Source organism: Leptidea sinapis, chromosome 23 (assembly GCF_905404315.1).
Source record: "Leptidea sinapis chromosome 23, ilLepSina1.1, whole genome shotgun sequence".
NCBI lineage: Eukaryota > Metazoa > Arthropoda > Insecta > Lepidoptera > Pieridae > Leptidea > Leptidea sinapis.
Window position 1 is genome coordinate 5,936,060 of NC_066287.1, and position 18,074 is coordinate 5,954,133.

General features: G+C 34.2%; 2 protein-coding genes and 1 long non-coding RNA gene across 7 annotated transcripts; 2 read left to right on the forward strand and 1 right to left on the reverse strand.

The window, feature by feature from the left end:
• Positions 1–337: 337 nt before the first annotated feature.
• Positions 338–9,989, reverse strand: LOC126971426 (basic salivary proline-rich protein 1-like). Of its 3 annotated transcripts, XR_007730896.1 has the most exons (10): positions 9,721–9,987; positions 9,397–9,590; positions 8,565–8,693; positions 8,107–8,350; positions 7,123–7,245; positions 6,423–6,494; positions 6,099–6,224; positions 5,572–5,714; positions 2,187–2,271; positions 338–443 (listed from the first exon to the last, which is right to left on the reverse strand). XR_007730896.1 is itself a non-coding variant. In XM_050817745.1 (9 exons), exons 1-9 carry the CDS (start codon positions 9,804–9,806, stop codon positions 4,400–4,402), a joined length of 1,125 nt encoding a protein of 374 aa, XP_050673702.1. In that variant the 5' UTR covers positions 9,807–9,989; the 3' UTR covers positions 4,033–4,399. The 3 variants fall into 3 exon arrangements, 2 of the variants coding, with proteins under 2 accessions (XP_050673702.1, XP_050673701.1); XM_050817745.1 differs by lacking the exons at positions 338–443; positions 2,187–2,271 and adding an exon at positions 4,033–4,410 and having other exon boundaries at positions 5,572–5,711; positions 9,721–9,989; XM_050817744.1 differs by lacking the exons at positions 338–443; positions 2,187–2,271 and adding an exon at positions 4,033–4,410 and having other exon boundaries at positions 9,721–9,986.
• Positions 9,990–12,509: 2,520 nt separating this feature from the next.
• LOC126971473 (p53 and DNA damage-regulated protein 1) lies at positions 12,510–15,162 on the forward strand. 3 transcript variants are annotated; one of them, XM_050817805.1, is made up of 2 exons: positions 12,510–13,648; positions 14,974–15,162. In XM_050817805.1, the coding sequence occupies exon 1, from the start codon at positions 12,634–12,636 to the stop codon at positions 13,024–13,026; it is 393 nt and encodes a 130-aa protein (XP_050673762.1). In that variant the 5' UTR covers positions 12,510–12,633; the 3' UTR covers positions 13,027–13,648; positions 14,974–15,162. The 3 variants fall into 3 exon arrangements, with proteins under 3 accessions (XP_050673762.1, XP_050673763.1, XP_050673761.1); XM_050817806.1 differs by lacking the exon at positions 14,974–15,162 and adding an exon at positions 13,785–14,195; XM_050817804.1 differs by lacking the exon at positions 14,974–15,162 and adding an exon at positions 13,893–14,195.
• A 35-nt stretch (positions 15,163–15,197) lies between these two features.
• LOC126971494 (uncharacterized) lies at positions 15,198–17,848 on the forward strand. The gene is made up of 2 exons (XR_007730913.1): positions 15,198–15,756; positions 17,107–17,848. It is a non-coding gene; the product is annotated as an uncharacterized LOC126971494 (long non-coding RNA).
• The last annotated feature ends 226 nt before the right edge of the window (positions 17,849–18,074 follow it).

Below are 18,074 nucleotides of genomic sequence, written 5' to 3' on the forward strand. Positions count from 1 at the left end.
TGTCTAGGTAACCTATCTATACTTTTAAATATCATTGCTTAAAATAAAAAAAAATACGTTTAATAATACCGACTTCAAAAACTGAAAAGTATAAAATAACGTAATAAAGATTTAATTTTATTAATTAGGTATTAGGTTTCCATAAGAGGTGTATTAAATTATCGCAAATATTCACCAATACACTCACATTTACACTATTATATTTATTTTTGATATGAATTACATAATAACCTCGTATCTACGTTATTTATTTCACTGTAGTTGTTACTTACATTATTCACATTTTTAATTATTCAGATTATGTAAGATTTTTAAGGGTTATCAATAAAAACAAACATAAGTTAAAATATTTAATTTTGCTTGACACTTTGATTTTCACTCATCAGATCAGACACATGCATGAAAGATCTTCTGATGACTTCTCTGCCTCTTATCGCCATTACCTGAAATATTAAATGATTTATATAAATAAAAGTTGCCTGCAGATATACAAAACATTATAGCTAGGTATGTGTATACGAGGGGCGACTGAAATGTTTTGAACCTAAGCGCCTTTAAGTGTCACTAATGACTTGCACTGTATCATGGCTATGTATATTGTAAGTGAGCATTACCTATTTAGTATAAATACCAAATTTCATTTCATTAGCGTCACTGCATTACTAGTTATTGACCCGTAAACGTTACCATGTCTGAGTGAATGACTCAGCGGGCATTGCACGAAATTGAAGTACCGAGACGTTTTAAAATACCCCACAAAGAATAAAACGCCGTCAGAAATATTTGAATATGTCTTTAGATTACGGGAAATCTGGACCTTCGACCATAAAACGTTGAAGCCGAGAATTCAAGCATGACAGAGATGATCACAAGTCTGGACGAACAGTAAACAAAAAAATTGGTCTAGAAGATCGGTGACTTAAGTTGTGGCAGATAGCTGAAATTTAGGGAAGCAAGGAAACGAATCGGCAAAATTTTCCACAATTATTAATTTACACATTGCAAACAGTGAGCGCGCGCTGGGTTCCAAAAATGCTCACGCCGCTTGACAAGCAGCGTTGAGTCACAACTTCGCTAAGTTTTTGGACATCTGTGGCCGATAATCCTGATGACATGTTTACTCGCAATGTCACAGTTGATGAAACATGGATCCGACAATATGACCCGGGTTAAACATAGCCGTCTATTCAGTGTATAGAAAAAGGGGATAACCGCCAAGGAATATCAAAGTCAGAAAATCGACATCCAAGCTCATGGCCAATGTTTTTAAGGAATCTGAAGGGATTTTGTTTTTTGATTACCTTTCTAAAAAAGTTACGATGAATGGGGATTATTATGCCTCAATTATTGGTTGTCAAGAAGGGAGAGGCGAAAAGTGTGCTGTTCTTGCAGGCTAAAACAGTGTTCGAAAAAATTAACCAAGCCATAGACCTGAGATCTGCGATTGTTTTCTATTTTATAATTTAAAAAAACTCCGAGGGCAAAGATATTCTAGTGAAGGCAGTACCAGAGCAATTTCAAGGCAAAGACGGTGAATTTTTTTTACTGGGTTAAAAAGCACTTTATGGAAATTGTAAGAAATATATTGAAGTAGAAGGGGACTATATAGAAAAATATTTTTATAATATTATACATTTTCAATACTTTAGGCTCAAAATGTTTCAGCCGCCCCTCGTATATATAACATTTTTATATAAGAGGACTTCTCCAAGTCATTCGACCCTGAAAAATGGCAAATTTTGTGTAAAACTTTTAGAGATGGGCACGCCAAAACATCATGTGCACCTTTTCTAGGGCGTCAGAACGAAGAAGGAACAGCTGCAGTCCGAACAGATGACATTTTATCAAGAAAGGTTTCATCCCAGCGCTGGTGTCTGCCAAGGGTGCATTGTATCACCGTTTATTATTTAACGCATACAACTTATAATGCGCATCGCTTTGGTGACAATTGGTGGCAAAATTGCACATGTTTTTCTTTCTTGACCCAAAATTTTAACATGACTGAACCTGGTTTGGGCAGCAAAAGATTGCAGTTATAGCAATATTTGTTACAACAATAAACTTTTCAATCGGACAGGATGGCAAAAGCCCCCAGTGTCACCTACAAGTGCTACCCATGCACCCTTTGTAACCCCACCGGAATTTGTTATCAGTAATACAATATTTTTACATTTTTTTATACTCACATAATTTTTGAAATGTACAATCCAGCATGATTCGGTAAGGGCCCTCGCAAATAGTTCTTGTTCTAAATTATTTTACATCTTCAACCTGAAATATAACAGTCATGTCATTACATTTATTTAAGTGAGTATCTCTTATTAGTGCATGCATATTAAAAATTAACTACTTTGTAGCTTAGTATAATTAACTATTGTATATTTGTCTAGTGTGTGAGCTCAATTTTGTTTTTAAATTGTTGTTATGACTTACAAATAAAGGTAGCTGTTATTATTAGATTATTACTAATAAATTTATTTAGTCTATTTTCAGTACTTAATAATTGAATTGCAAGTCTATGATTTACTAGCTGCTATTATAATGACAATGCAAGGTAAGATCCAGTTTCCATCAATTTTAAATTTATTTATTAAACTGCTAAAACACAACATATGTGTTTAGTAACAATTTTAGAGCAAAAATGAACATAATATAACAATCCCTAATCCCATATTGAGTACTACAACAAAATAATAGAAAGCTAAACTTATTGTATTATCATATCCGTTCATAATTTTGCTATAGATTTAAGAATACTTTCATCTCAAATATCACCCATAACTCAAGAGTATTATTATTATTTATCTTTAGTTTTAATATTTATTTACATAGGACCTATTTATTTGTATTGTTTGATTACTTTTTTTTATTATTGATACTGTTTCATCACATGGAACTACGACTTAAGTTTAACTCAAGAACATTCATTTTGCTTCCTAGCATCTACCACATTACTATTTTCATTTTCTGATATTTGAACTACCTATGCCTTACTTAACAGATATTGCCTAGTAAATATGTAGGTATACAACTAAACAAATCATTATACACCATAATTTTACAATAAGGGTCATGTTTGCCTACAGATTAATTAATAAAATTTGGTATTTTGTGACATAAATATGTCTTCTTTAATGGTTATTTATTTGGTAGGTTATTTTAAAATATTGGTGTATATACCTAATCTAAATTATGATAGTAAAATGTCACAATCTTAATAATAATCATAGTATTCTGTTATTCATTTGTCTGACATCTCCCATGATATTTAATGTACCATCATATTAAGTAAGTAGGCACAGGCCACAGCAAAGAGTACCAATACTAGAATTCATGGAAGTAGTTCTAGTGATGATCATATTCTAGTTGTAATGCATAACTTGTATTATAACATACCAATAGTAGTATAAATTATTATAAACTACATATTTATAGTGAAAATGGTGTTTGTTTGAGGCTCAATCACGCCTAAACCACTGATTGTATCGACATGAAACTACCACCATTCGATGCGAAATTTATCCTAGATGGTTTATGGCTACTTATTTTTCAAATTACAACATTCCTTCATTAATTTATTTCCTTTTTAAATTCGCCGGGCGGAAACGAATAGTTATATCTTGAAGTTACTTCTGTTAAGATTTTTGAATATTGCTTTAACTATAAGCACTTAAAATCGTCATTATCATTAACTTATTTAAAAATATTCAAATGTATGTTACCTGTTTTTAATATTACTTATATAATAACCTCCCAAACTTCATGGTAATTTGCAAGATCTGTCATAATTTTCTGGAGCTGCTCTTTAATAAAATCATAAATTTTGTACTTTGTGTCTGTTGGAAATAAATCTTGCTACAAATATTTAGATTAATTTAATATTAGGTATGTTGTACAATGTATACTGCAATTAAATTAATATTCCATTTCTAATAATAAATACAGTAATTTATATATCTATCAATTAAAATTATAGTATGACAAAAACTCGTTTATCTGTAAAATGTTGGTATGACAAATAATTCCACACAATATTATTTCATAAATTTATTTTGTACCTTAACCTAGATTTTGGTATATGTCAATACCACTTTTTCACAATTAAATGTATTAATATTATCTATAAATACAATTACTTCATTGTCAGTAAACTTTTAAAACTAGAATCTGTCAGTATCTTACATATAACACTAATTTAAAAGTGATATAACTCAATCATTACTATGTAGTCATGGTGTCCATGGAAAAAAATTATATAATTTATTTGCATACTGCATTAATGACTACTTATAGTACAACGAAACATACAACTCTTTAGTATTCCATTTAAACTTGCAATATTGTATTCCAGCTAGCTATTTTTGATAGTTGCAATAAATGTTGTTTTAACTCATACCAATCACCAACTGCCTGTAATGCAAACAATTAAAGTTGATTCTAATTTCTACACATTTCATAATATTCTGTCATGTTTTAGTTGGAGATTATATGGAAATCTATTTTATTATTTCAGTAAAAATAGTAGGAAATATCATTACTATTTTATTAAGTGACATGTCATACTGGCCTATATGATAAATATTTTAAAAGGCATTTATTATTCTTAGCTTAATACCTACCAGATCTTATATTACATTTAACTTGATCTTTCATTTTAACAACCTAGTAGATGATCATAACATTCTGTAATTCCTCACAGATACAGGGAGTTATTACTTCCATTTATCATATATTTGCCTTTGGATAATTAAATTTATTTCAATATTAAATTTTTCTGATACATATATTTAACCACAGAAATATAATTTTCATTATATGTAGGTACTATTCTACAACCTTTGAATGTCCCTTTAAGACTTAATAGACTTAAATTATTAAACAAAACCTACTGTTTTGAGCCACATTGGTTTAATACATGTGCTTATAACAGTCATGTAACTAACATATCTTAATGTATGAAATCTAATTTCTAGGAAATTTTCTTTCATTTGTAGAAATCTTAAGAACTACATTTGACTATATGTCATTTTCTATATAATATTATAATCTTCTAAAACAAAGTTTCTAAAACTTGTTTCTTTTTCTTTCTAATTCTAATAAAATATTCTAATTCTAAAAATAATAATTTCCTTCTAAATCATGCTATGTGTGTTGAAGTAAGCTGAGACTTCCCACAAGACTATTATGACACAGATTTAAACAGCGTGGCGGTATAATGACCACAAAGTTCTATCTAACCTTATTCATAAAAAAAGTAAATAATTGAAATTTACAAACAAATTATATATTTAGGAAACAAAATTGTAATCACCCTCTTACATGATCACATAAGACGGCATGAATTAGGTGTCGGTGCCTATGCTACACACGGGTACTATATTTCATGTGTTCCAAAATGATATTATAGAAAATTGATATTTATGTTAATTATATATTTTATTTTGAATATTTTTTTATGCTTATAGTTAAGTAGTTCTACTCGTGTTTTTATATATTAATGTCGCAATTGTAGCGCCACGCTATATAATAAATTCCCAACCAATGATTGTTGTTTACTGTTCAAGGACTTACCGTAGTTGGCGCCGTATTGCGGTTGTGGCTGCTGGTAGCTTTGATCGTACGAGGGCTGCGCGTACGCATCGTAGGTAGGAGCCACGCCGTACGCCGGCTCGCTAGGGCCATAGCCCGCGTCTCCCGCACCGCCGACTCCACTGCTGCGATAACTTTTTTTTTATTAATTGTTTCTGCAATCGGTCCCCATGACCATAAGCGAAATTGTTGAAGGAACTATGACGTTAGAGTGTGATAATTTTTTTTTATTAATTGTTTCTGCAATCGGTCACCAGATTATGACATGGAGCAACCAAATCCCCCCCTTATAATATGTGGTCACATTTCAGTCAACTGTAGCTTAACCACTGTCATTTGTAGCGTTGTTCAAGAGGGTATTTGGTTTCGGTAATTTAAGATATTCGTGGATCTCAGTTGATTTTGTAAACCATTGCGCATTGACTATTGCCCGCAGTATGCCGTTTTAAGCTTGTTGAAGACATATTATGTAACAATATAACCAACAAGATTGACAATTCATTTCTTACCCATATCCCTGTTCATAACTGCCTTGTCCAGTTGAGTATCCATAGTTGGTATTATAGCCATTAGCACTATACACAGGAGCAGCAGGTACAGGAGCTGGTGCTGCATATTGGTTGCTGTCATATGAACTGAAATCAAAACTGCTAATATAACAACAGGTTAATAAGACAATTCGGTTATAACTACTGTTAATGTTTCAGATATAGACTTGTCTGCATCTAAGTATCAGACGGCAATTCCTATCAAGTACAAGTTTCATCATTATTCCATACCATGAATTATTATGTAAAATTTGTATCAGGTAAAATTTTTTGAGGATAGCATACCTGGGCGGAGCATATGCTGGGGCAGCATATTGTTCTTGTGTTTGCTGCTCATAAGGCTGGTATCCTGTATGTCTGAAAACAAAATACTTAATGCAGAAAAAATTATAAAAAAAAAATTATACTAATATGTTTAAAGCTTTTATCAGTTCATTGAATAGCGTCATATATGTATCAGACGGCACATTCCTATCGTGAAATTGGATCATCATAAAATCATGTATTAAATTAGAATTACATATTTAATTCTCCCTTTAGTCAAGAATTTGACTGATGAACACATTCACCTCTTAAACACAAAGTCATGTATGCTAAATAGAAAGTTGTTCTAACTTGTTTGACACCATACTGCTTAGTTAATTTGTATAAAGTCTACACATTTCAGTATAAGAATTAGAATAAGAGGAAGTCTTTGCTATTACATGGTAGCATATTGGGAACTTTGCCCTTTTTTAGGACATTCTTCAACTTATACATTTAACTAAAAAGGCTTTTCTTGTGGTTTATAGGTATCAACTAGTTTCAGACCATTCGGAAATACTTCATGAGGGTGAGTAATAATTTTATAACTTCTAATCTTAAGTTCTCTTGGGGTGTTTCTGTGTCTTAGGTGACCAATATATTATGTTAATTTGTACTTTTCCACAAAAAGTATGTTCTGTGTGAAGTGGGTTGTATTAGTTGTCATTTGATTTATACTTACACTGGAGGTCCATATCCATTAGGTGGTGGTGCCACACTGTGTGGTGGTGGAGCTTGCTGGTAACCACCACCCACGGCTGGAGGGCGCGCACCGCCGCCACCACCACCTCGAGGACCTTCATACCTACATCATAATATTGTTGAGTTAGTATTCAGAATTCATTAAAACAGTGGCCATGACTGAAAAGAGTGGCTGTTGAGTTGGTTTATTACGAATATATGGTAATCATAATTTAAAAAGAAATATTTGTAGTGACTATTCAAAAGCGCTTAGTTTAAGCCAAGTTGAATAAAGTGACATTGACTTTGACAGTGTGACATTATCAAATTACAGTTAGTCAGTTGACAATGGAGTTTATTAAGACTCCTAAAACTATAAAGTTGGAGAAACAGGTATGTGTTAATGAAGCATAACTGATAATCAATAAATATTGAAATATGTCATACTGTATCATTTTTATGTCATTTCCAGCGATACCACCTTTTTGGTAACAAATGGTGCTCTGAGAGAAAAGAAGCGGCGCAAGAAACTCTCCCAGCATTCTTTTTTACACTCTTTAATAAAAAAATATACATATAATGAATAAATAAAATAAAGATGATCACAATGTTAACAGTAGCAAACATAAGCTCACCTATGTCGAGTTTTTGCTCAGTGGTGAATAAGCTTTTACAACATGATCCCAGAAAATGTGATAGGAAATTCAAAAGAAATGTTGAAACTAACTTTTAAGTGGTAAATGTTACTTACTTTAAAATCAACAACTATCTTAATATGGCTATGGAGCAACCACCAACAAATTGTTTAAATAAAAAATTTAAAAAAAAAAAGAAGCCCACTGAGTTTTTTGCGCCCATTCTTCTCAGGTCTGGAGCATACATTATTGAATGGATTGAAGTTTTTGATGTTCAAAGTTATTGTAATGAATACTATTTTGAATAATAATTTTTGAATTTCACTAAAAATAAGATACCATAAACTTACCTTCCACGTTTTGGTGGTCCACTGGGCCCATGTGGTCCACCGTGGGGAGGTCCACTACCTCGTTTAAATGGTGGTGCACCTGCTCCTTGTGGTGGTGGGGCCCCAATGGCTTGTGGGGGTGGCCCTCTTGGCCCAGGGCCACTTGGAATCTGTGCTGGTGGTCCATGTGGGACAGGTCCTGGTATCCCACCAGGTGCAGGCCCTGGAGGACCACTAGGTACATGTGGTGGTCTGCTACCTCTCCCTGTATTAAATAATTGATGATTTTAAAACAAAATCTAATTTTAAAATAGGGTTGTAATGATAAATATTTATTTATTGATCCATTTCACTTGATGGCAAGAGACAATGAGGATGTAGTGAACACAACCAGTCAATACCTATTTACTCTTGCCTTGACGATACCCAGGTTACACTGTTTGGTAAAAACAAACTTCTAAATATAACTTAAAAATTACCTCCTCTCATGTGACCACCTCTTGGAGGTCCGCCTCCCCTATCATTACGGGGACCAAAGTCACCTCGGCCCCTTCCACCTCTTCCTCGCATCATACCTCCTGGTCCCCTATTATTGCCCATTGCTCCTCCTATTTAGATAAAATAAAAAAACAATAATTGTATTAATAATAATGATTTTAGCATCTTTGGTGGTATTCTATATAATTAATACATACTACAATGGACCCCAGTACTCTGTAATTATGAATTCACACATTAAATTTATTTTATATACTCTGCTAATTGCTTATTAATTGCACTCCTCAAATGTGAAGCGGTGAGGTCGTGCTTTATAACCAACCTGTCAAGGTCACAGTCAGGTTGTTTTCTATCATGATGATGAAAATACTAACAATAATTATTTAGTACATCATTTAGTCAATTCTTCTTACTGTGGCTATTGTGGAAGACGTTAAAGTAGACTACCAAGCTTCTATGTGTTTCATGAGTTTAACTGTAATTAAAATGCTTAAAATATTATGACAAAGTCTAAAAGATTTTGTTAAGAAATAGTCCCCAGGGAGTGATAGCGGAAATATAGGGACTTCCCTTCACTTCAGAGGTTAGATTTTTTATATTACGACCTAAAATTTAATAAAAAAAAATATAAATCTAGACTAAGTCTATAAATTTAGGTGAAAGATTTGATTTGTGTGTTTTTAGATTCATTACTTATTTAAATTCGGTATTTTCTAATCTATCCTAATACAATATTGAGGCTATTTTTTTTCAAATCAGTGGACATTAGATTCTAAAACGTGGCTACGTTATTAAAATTTAACTAATTCTTACTTTGGGGAGGTCCTCTAGATTCAATTGTCGGAACTGGGTGTGGACCCGGACCTTGTGGTCCCGGCGGGAAACGGCCTCCTCTATCGCCCATTCCACCTCCGCGCATTGGACCACCGCGAAAAGGCCTGGGGCCTCTCATAGGTGGACCTCCACCTCTAGGAGGTCCACCTCTTCCCCTCATTCCAGGGCCACCCCTGAAAATACACAACAGCTGATGAATAATGTAATGATTGCATTAGGTTATGTCACTACTAAGGTGCGATTCAATTTTGAAAAATATATTTAACCTTAAATTGTATATTTTAGATGTTATTTATAACTTACCTTCCTCGCATATCAAAGCCACCGCGACCTCGACCGGGAGGTCCACCGCGTCCTCCGCGAAAACCCCGAAACGGCGGTCCATCCATAATATCTATAAACTCTTAATATTTATTTTCAGAAAGCACAGGAATTCTCCTATGAAATATAAGTTTGATTAATTTAAAATAATAACTTTTCTGGTTATGGAACACTCAATGCAAAATGGAACCCCAGCCATGCCAAACTCTACAAAATGGCCGCCGTCTGCCAGTCGCCACGCGCCCGGCGCCACTGCTATTTGATAGTTGATAGAGTAAAAATGTTCTGTGGTGAACGTAGTGTTTAAATTCTCTTTGTTCTGTGGCTAGTGCCCAGTGTTTCGCATCGCGATTCGCGTCCCCCTGATTACGTAAATGACAGGCTGCTAATGCGGCAGCGGCAATACGACAGCTTCATTTCCAGACGATTGCCAAATGTATAAAAACTGCTATTTGATAGTTGATAGAGTAAAAATGTTCTGTGGTGAACGTAGTGTTTAAATTCTCTTTGTTGTGTGGCTAATGCCCAGTGGTTCGCATCGCGATTCGCGTCCCCCTGATTAAGTAAATGACAGGCTGCTAATGCGGCAGCGGCAATACGACAGCTTCATTTCCAGGCGATTGCAAAATGTATAAAAAACCGGCGGAAAGAGCTTATTACATTACCCATTATTGATTGAATTATGTGTAATCAGTTCAATGTTGTAATAAGCTCTTAAAACCGCTCTACATTCACGCGAGAAAAATAAAAGAACGGAAAAACGGGAATGTCGAACCGCTTTCCATATTCTTCGCAGGATCTCGCCTTGTTTTTGTTTTCCGATTTTTGTCGGTATTTTTGGCATGAGACATACGAGCTAAGAACTAGAACAGACAAGAACGCCTATTGACTCCACACTCGCATGTTTTTCGGTTTCGGTAGCGATAAACTCGTCCATCATTAATAGTATTGCGTGATATTTACTGGGCATCAAAATGAGCCGAATTAGGACAACCGAACTTGTGGTATATAAGTTTTAAAAATAACCTAAAATTGACGATGCGCGGAAACGTATTTGCTCCTTGATGGAATTACATGTTCATGAATTAAAAAACCAAAAAATATGCTTGTTGCAGCAGCTACTTCTGCGTCCATTGTCATCGAGTGTGAGAACTGTATTAAAAAACCTTGCGAGTGTGTACCCGAAGAAGCTCTAGTCTAGCCGAGAATCTCGATGAGATTCTTACTAAGATTATATGATATAAGGTGGCACTTCACATGGCTATTTGTGTTCGCTATTGGGTGTTTGTTGTATTTGGCAAAATATATGACGTTCAGGCAAACATGCAAATAAAGGCAAATACAAACATCCACACATGGCAGTCAAATAACAAACACACAAACATTTGGAAGCAGCTTGCATTCTGCTTCCAAATGTTGTACATAGTGTCTGTAAACACCAAGGTGTTTACAGACACTATGTCTATTTTTATGAGATTCATTCTGGGGGTCCCATATACACGAATTAATTTGGTACAATTCCAGGATTTTTAGCATTGTTTCATTGTCCCAATTCATATTCAACATTAGGATAGAGGATCTTGCGTGAGTGTGGAGCGCGCATTAAGGAGAACAGCTTATGTATCGAATTCATAGGTAATTATGTTGTGTGTAGCCGGTTTTATAATTTTGCAAAAAGCTTTGTGATTGAAATTTTTCTTTGGTTGTAGTGCTCAATGATCAACAGGCAAATTGTGAACACTGAAAATGTGGAAATAATAATTTTGTGTAACCTTAAAACCTAGAACATTAAGTCCAAGCTGTAATTTTATTTCAAGACAGTCGCACTCTGAGAAACATTCCAAGTATCAACAACTGCTATACCCATTGTAGATTTTCCAATGCCTTGGTAGATTTTAATATTTATAAATTTTAGTCACAACTTTTGAAGGTTAATAAAGCTCAGAATGTGAGTAGGCCCAAGCGAAATGAAGCATATTCAATCTGGCCTTTTAAGAATATCAAAATTTATAGATACTTAGGGTATGTTCCAATATGCACTGCGACCACTGTACAGTGTGACGTCAATTTAGTATGCTGTGAAGCCATTCCTTTATAGCCAGTTATACTGGTTACTATTTAAAACGGAACGCAATCCCGTATACTATCAGCCGCATTTTTTGACGCAGCATTCAAATGAGTGTATTAAAGTTTTCTAATTCATTAAAAAAACTTTTGTCGGAGTACTTTCAAATTAAAAATATTTTAATTAATATTTTAGGCACTCGAGTGGTTTTGACTGTTCACGTTATCAAAGTACTGCGAGTACCTTACCTCGAAAACGCCAGTGCTCACAGTAGTATGGCGGCGATTTATGACGTCATATATTTCCCTAGGGTACTACGGCAGTATACTGGCAGTGCCGGAACGAATTTTTCTACAGTGATAGCACTGTGCAGTGCATATCTGAAAATACCCTAAATCATGGACAAGAATACTCCACACACACACAAAATGTAATTTCGAGACCGAAACGTGATCCGGTAATTATAGCCGTCATCTGTCAATCTATCAATTACTTCAAGTTTCATACAATCGATGGTATCTGCTATTGCCAATTGCAAAATAGAATTACCCAAAGAGGATGTAAATACTACATAGAGGCGGGACAGTATAATCCGGCTAAGTTTGAAAGCAATCAGCTGCTTAGAACGTAGTGGATTTCGGCTTTCTCAGTTTTTTAAAACGTTACAGCCGTCATCTGTCAGTCTAACAATAACTGCACGTTTCATACAATCGCGAGTAAATCGCTTTTTTATGAGTATCGCTTGGCTGGAATTATATACCTACCTATTTTGTTTAAATTTTAAACATTTTCATTTATTTTTATGTCTTTTCTTATTCTTTTGTTGAAATATGGATGATCAAGCAAAAACCCTGAAGTATTTAGTAAGCGTTGAAAAATTAGCTGAGGAAATTTTAAGTGACAAGCGTGAAATTGTTTTGTTAGATAAAAGAAGGAATCAAAACCGGGAAGCGTTAAGAGATATAAACAAATCATCGCAGAAGAAGTGTTGGTTGGCAGTGGGCTCTGTTTTAGTGAAACATAATATAGAAGATACGAAAGAGTTACTAGAAAATGACCAAAAACAAATTAATATAGAAATCAACAAGCTAAGAAGCAACCTTAAAATTAAAGTAAATAATCTAAGAGATTTGGAAATGCAGCCCCCGGTCCCCGGTTTAATGTTAGTCCCAATGTCATATAAAGAAAGTCGAACCTTAGCTACTTCTGGGCTTATTAATTAGTTTACCTTAATCTTGCTTTGCATCTTTAAAATAATAGTGTCTATCCAATTTCCTATGTGCAACCAAATATTTTCAAATCAAGTCATTTAATAATAGTTTGCTGATTTTTGGAGAAACAATTTTATATTACAAATTTAATAAATAATTTATTGTATACAAGACAAGATTCTTAGTTGGCTAAATTAAATAATTTAAATTTATTATAGTCTTTAAGAGACATTAAAAGATACAAAATTATTGGTATAAAAATTTCTAGCATGAAACCAAGAGTAGCCTAGCTGTATTTTAGGCAATACTAAGATCACCTTTCATCAAGGTGCTGGGTTAATCCCCAAATACCAATGAATTTTAAATTATCTTATATGTTAGTTTCTTCTACATTTTTTTGGCAAAAAATTATCATAATGTGGGAAGCTACTCACCTGCAAATAAATTCAAAGGTTGTGTGGAAAGTTCACCAACTTGTACAGGGCCACCTTGGTTGACAAAAAACTACAGGCTCATAAAAGCTTAAACCTGGGGCTGTTTTTCCTCAAATCAGGAAGGCTATATTAGATGTGGAGTTGAGCAAAAAAACCAGTGAACCTGTACTCAAACCAGCAAATATAGGATTTGGCATAGTGTAAGTTTATAAAGACGAGAAGTGTAGAAAGCTAATACTTATTATTATAATTAAACATTGTAACATGTCTTACAAATTAGTGAATCAAATTATGCAATCAGTGATTAATTTTTTTTTACTTTGTCTACATATACAGATGACATATTCAGTACTAAACAATTAAATAGTTTTACTCTGCTATTTTTGAATAAGTATCCTCATTAACATCTTAAAAATATGAATCAAGGTTGAATATTGCTTATAGGCAAACTTCTAGTTCAACTAATCGGACTGATGCATTCCATTACACACTGTTCCCTGGATGATGACAAAAGCAAATCACCCCAAGTACAAAGTTTCTGTTATCCAAAAGGCAGAAGACTGGATTTGGCCCAAGAGTACAATTTATTTCAGTAAATGATGCAAATATCATCAGAGTGCTCAATGATACTAATATAGAAAAGAAAAAATACTATTTTGCTATGGAAGAGGACTGCTTAGGCAATACTAAATTATCATAGTTTTATTCAAATTCAAAATATATTTATTTTCTCTCACAATCACATGATACAGTTGTTTATTTATATCAATATTTTTGTTTTGACTTTACAAGTCACCGGGCTCCCAAAGCACATGGTTATAATGATGAGAAGGATAAACAAAAATAATTAGATAAAGTAGTAGTTTAGTTGGTGTCCATGATAGTGTGGGTGGTAGTTGTGTATCTGTGTGTGTAGTGACTTGGTGTAAGTTTTAAAGTTATCTGTTTTAGTGTAGTCGAATGGCCTAGTGAAACTCTTAGAAAAAAGTGATTAACTCAATTGTATTGGCATTGATACCACAGATGAAAACCTATAATCTTGTAAAAAAAATGGAGATAGCCAAAATCCACCGTGTTCACCTCCCACTGGTGTTTGTTTGTATGTTTCATAGTAAACTAAATTTCAATTTTTACTTAGGCAATCCCGTTACTTATTGCGTAGGATTTACACAGTAGACATAATATGTAACAGTATGCAAACTACCTACAAACGTTCGAAATGACACACACACAAACCAATGATATTTAAAAGCATAGATAGGTTACGTAGACAACATTCGGTGTTTGAAAATGATACACTAACGCACACATGAATAATTTAACATTGCAATAGCACACTACATTACGATTACACGTCAAAGAAGTATAGTAAATGCAATTATCGCAAGCTAAAAAGAGATAACTGTAATTTGCTAATTGCTTCGTATTTGTACAGAAAAAATACAGTTAATTCATCAGATATGATTTTTACCGTACACCGTGTTTTATGCCTAAATTACGATTCAAATATTTTTATTCAAAATAGGATGTGACATCACTTATTGAAAGTCAAAAAACTACCACCGATTCCAAAATGAATGCCTCAGACCTGAGATGAATGGGCGCAACAAACTCAGTGGGCTTTTTTTTTCATCGAATAAATATGTTTACAAAGTAATATTGTACAATTAAACTTATTATTTAATAGCCTGAGGGCGATCACTCTATTCCCAATCTGTGGTATCATTAAGAAAGTCATTTATGTTATAGTAACCTTTACCACACAAACGTTTTTAACAATTCTTTTGAATAACGTAATACTTTTGTTTTGAACATTTTCTGGGATCTTGTTGTAAAAGCATATACATCGCCCCACAAAAGACTTAGGCTGCCTACGCACTGGCGACCATGGTCGCCGCGACCTGGACGCGGCGGCCAGTGAATTCTGGACTTTATATGGCCATCGCTATAGCCCCTACGCACTTAGCGGCCAGCGACCAGCGGCCACCGTTGGCCTCGGCGTCTAATTTGATGCCACGCGACCAGCGACCAATCGTGGCCGTCGAGAACATCACTTCTGTATTAAAATTCATCAGTGCTACCGCATCGGCCGCGGCGACCAGACGTGTATAGCTACAGAATGATTATTTTACAATGGCCAATAATTTCGACACGGAAAGGTTCATAATTGAAGTTGAAAATAGAAGAGGTTTATGGGATTTATCATCAAATGATTACTCCAATAAAGATGTTAAGCGGCAGTTGTGGCTTGAACTGATCAATATATTTGGCGGTGAATCCATAGAAGATAAAGAAAAGGCAGAACTTGGTTAGTCTTTTATTTTATTATGCCTTAAATTAATAATGCGATGAACTACAATAAACGCAGCAGGTGCTGTAGTAGCGTTCGACACGTATATGTAACATGAGTGATTTTTTTTAAAAGTTGTTCCGTTCATTTAAAATCTAAGAAATTTTAGCAAATAGGTAATTGTCAAAAGTATAACTATTTTATATCTACTATTTTTCGCTTTGCACATGAGTTTTGACAATTATTTGCCAAAATTTACCAGGTTTTCGTAATGATTGGAATAACTTTTTAAAAAGATTACTCATACCGAATGTGCGTTCGACGCCATTTTGTTTACGGCGCGCAATGGCGGCTTGCGGCGAGCAAGTGCCTCAACGCACAAACTGAGCAGCCGTCGTAGGTACGCACCCATATATTTACAAATTGTGCCAGGGCAAGCGACCATCGGTACTGAGGTAGTTTGCGAATATATCTCGATATTCGGTTGATGTTCTATTTGCTCTATTAGGTAAACTTGCAGGTATTTCTAATAAAGCCTCTGGTACAGTCAACGTGTCCTTGAAATCATATCCGTCTCTTTCTCGCACATAATTATGAAGCACACATAGAGCTTTTATAATCACAACTGCAAATTCTTTCTTGACGTTTAGGGGTCGGTGAAGAATCTGCCATTTATTGGCTAATATTCCAAATGTACATTCAATATAGCGGCGGGCACGGGATAGTCGATAATTAAAATTAGTCTTTACATTATTCAAGTTTCTCCCAGCATACGGTCGCATCATATGTTCCGATAGTGAAAACGCCTCATCACCCACTAAAATGAACGGCATTGGTTGGCCATTTTCTTTGACGGGGTTATTGCTCGGAATATCGAGATCATTATTTAAAAGCCTATGATAAAATACAGAGCCTTTGTAAATTGACGAATCACTGCATTTGCCGTATGCTCCAATGTCTACGTAAAGAAATTTATAATTTGGATCACATATTGCAAGTAACACGATTGAAAAATAATCCTTGTAATTGTAATAAAGAGATCCTGAATGTTGTGATTTGATAACTCTAATGTGCTTGCCGTCGATGGCTCCGATCCAATTAGGAAATTGGGCGTATTTTTTAAAACCTTCAGCCGTTTGAATCCACTTATCTCTGGTCAATTGTGGCATCACAATTGGTTTTAATATCTCCCATATTGCTTCACAAACATCAAATACTATTTCCGATGCTGTAGGAAGTCCTATGCGGTATTCATGACTTATATGAGATAAAGAACATCCAGTAGCTAAATACCTGAAAATAAAATTCACATTAATAAACATAATATTAGTTTTGTAATATGTACTACATTTATTTATTGATTTACAGGCATGACTCTCCAAAAAAGATGGAAAAACCTTAGAGACTGTTTCACAAGAGAGCTGCGCTGTTTTAAAGATGTGAAAAGTGGTTCTGCTGCAAAACGTAAAAGTCAATACACCTATTTCAACCAATTACTGTTTTTGAGATCAGTGCTGGACACAAACGCAACAGAAAATAGTCTTGAACAGGCAAGTCAAGAAAATGAAAGTGCATCTTCTGATCTTGATACTCAACAGTCTGCATCAAAGTCGCTTAGAACAAAAAGGAAGAAAAAAATACCAAACGAAGAATCCGATACAGACCCTTTAATTTCCGTTCTGCATAAGACCATAGCGACAATAGAGAAGACAGATACACAGAATGATTCAAATTGTGACAGACTGTTTCTTTTATCCCTCCTCGACAGATTTCAAAATATCCCTGCTGTAATGAAGACCAAAGCGAAAATGGAAATCATGGAAATTATAGAAAAATATCAACCGAACTATGAACCAACAGCGCGCATAAACTATTCAAGAGATTTTAATACTCTTTACGACCAAGAATATGACCCGCATCGACCGAATTATTCAGGTTATTCTACTACCAACAGGATATTAGATGATTCAAATTACAGCGATACTCATACTCATTATTCTGATATTTCCCAAAATTCAGAAATGATAGACCTATTTCCCAATTTGAATGATTAATTGTTCACAATTGCCATTTTTTAAGTTACGAAAATACAAATAATTTGATTATCTACTTCAGTTTTTTATTATTTAAAAACATAGTTATAAGCAAGCCCTTTTCCTCTCCTTTTCAAAGTCATAAAGTAGTATTGTTCATAAATTATTTAAAGTGGCAAAACCATGGTCAATGAATTATACAGGTTGTTGTGAAAAACACAATAATGGTGATTCAGAATCGAGTCTTGTATAATTCTAATTTACAAAAAAATCCATTAAGCAGTTTAAGTAAAAAAAAAGGCC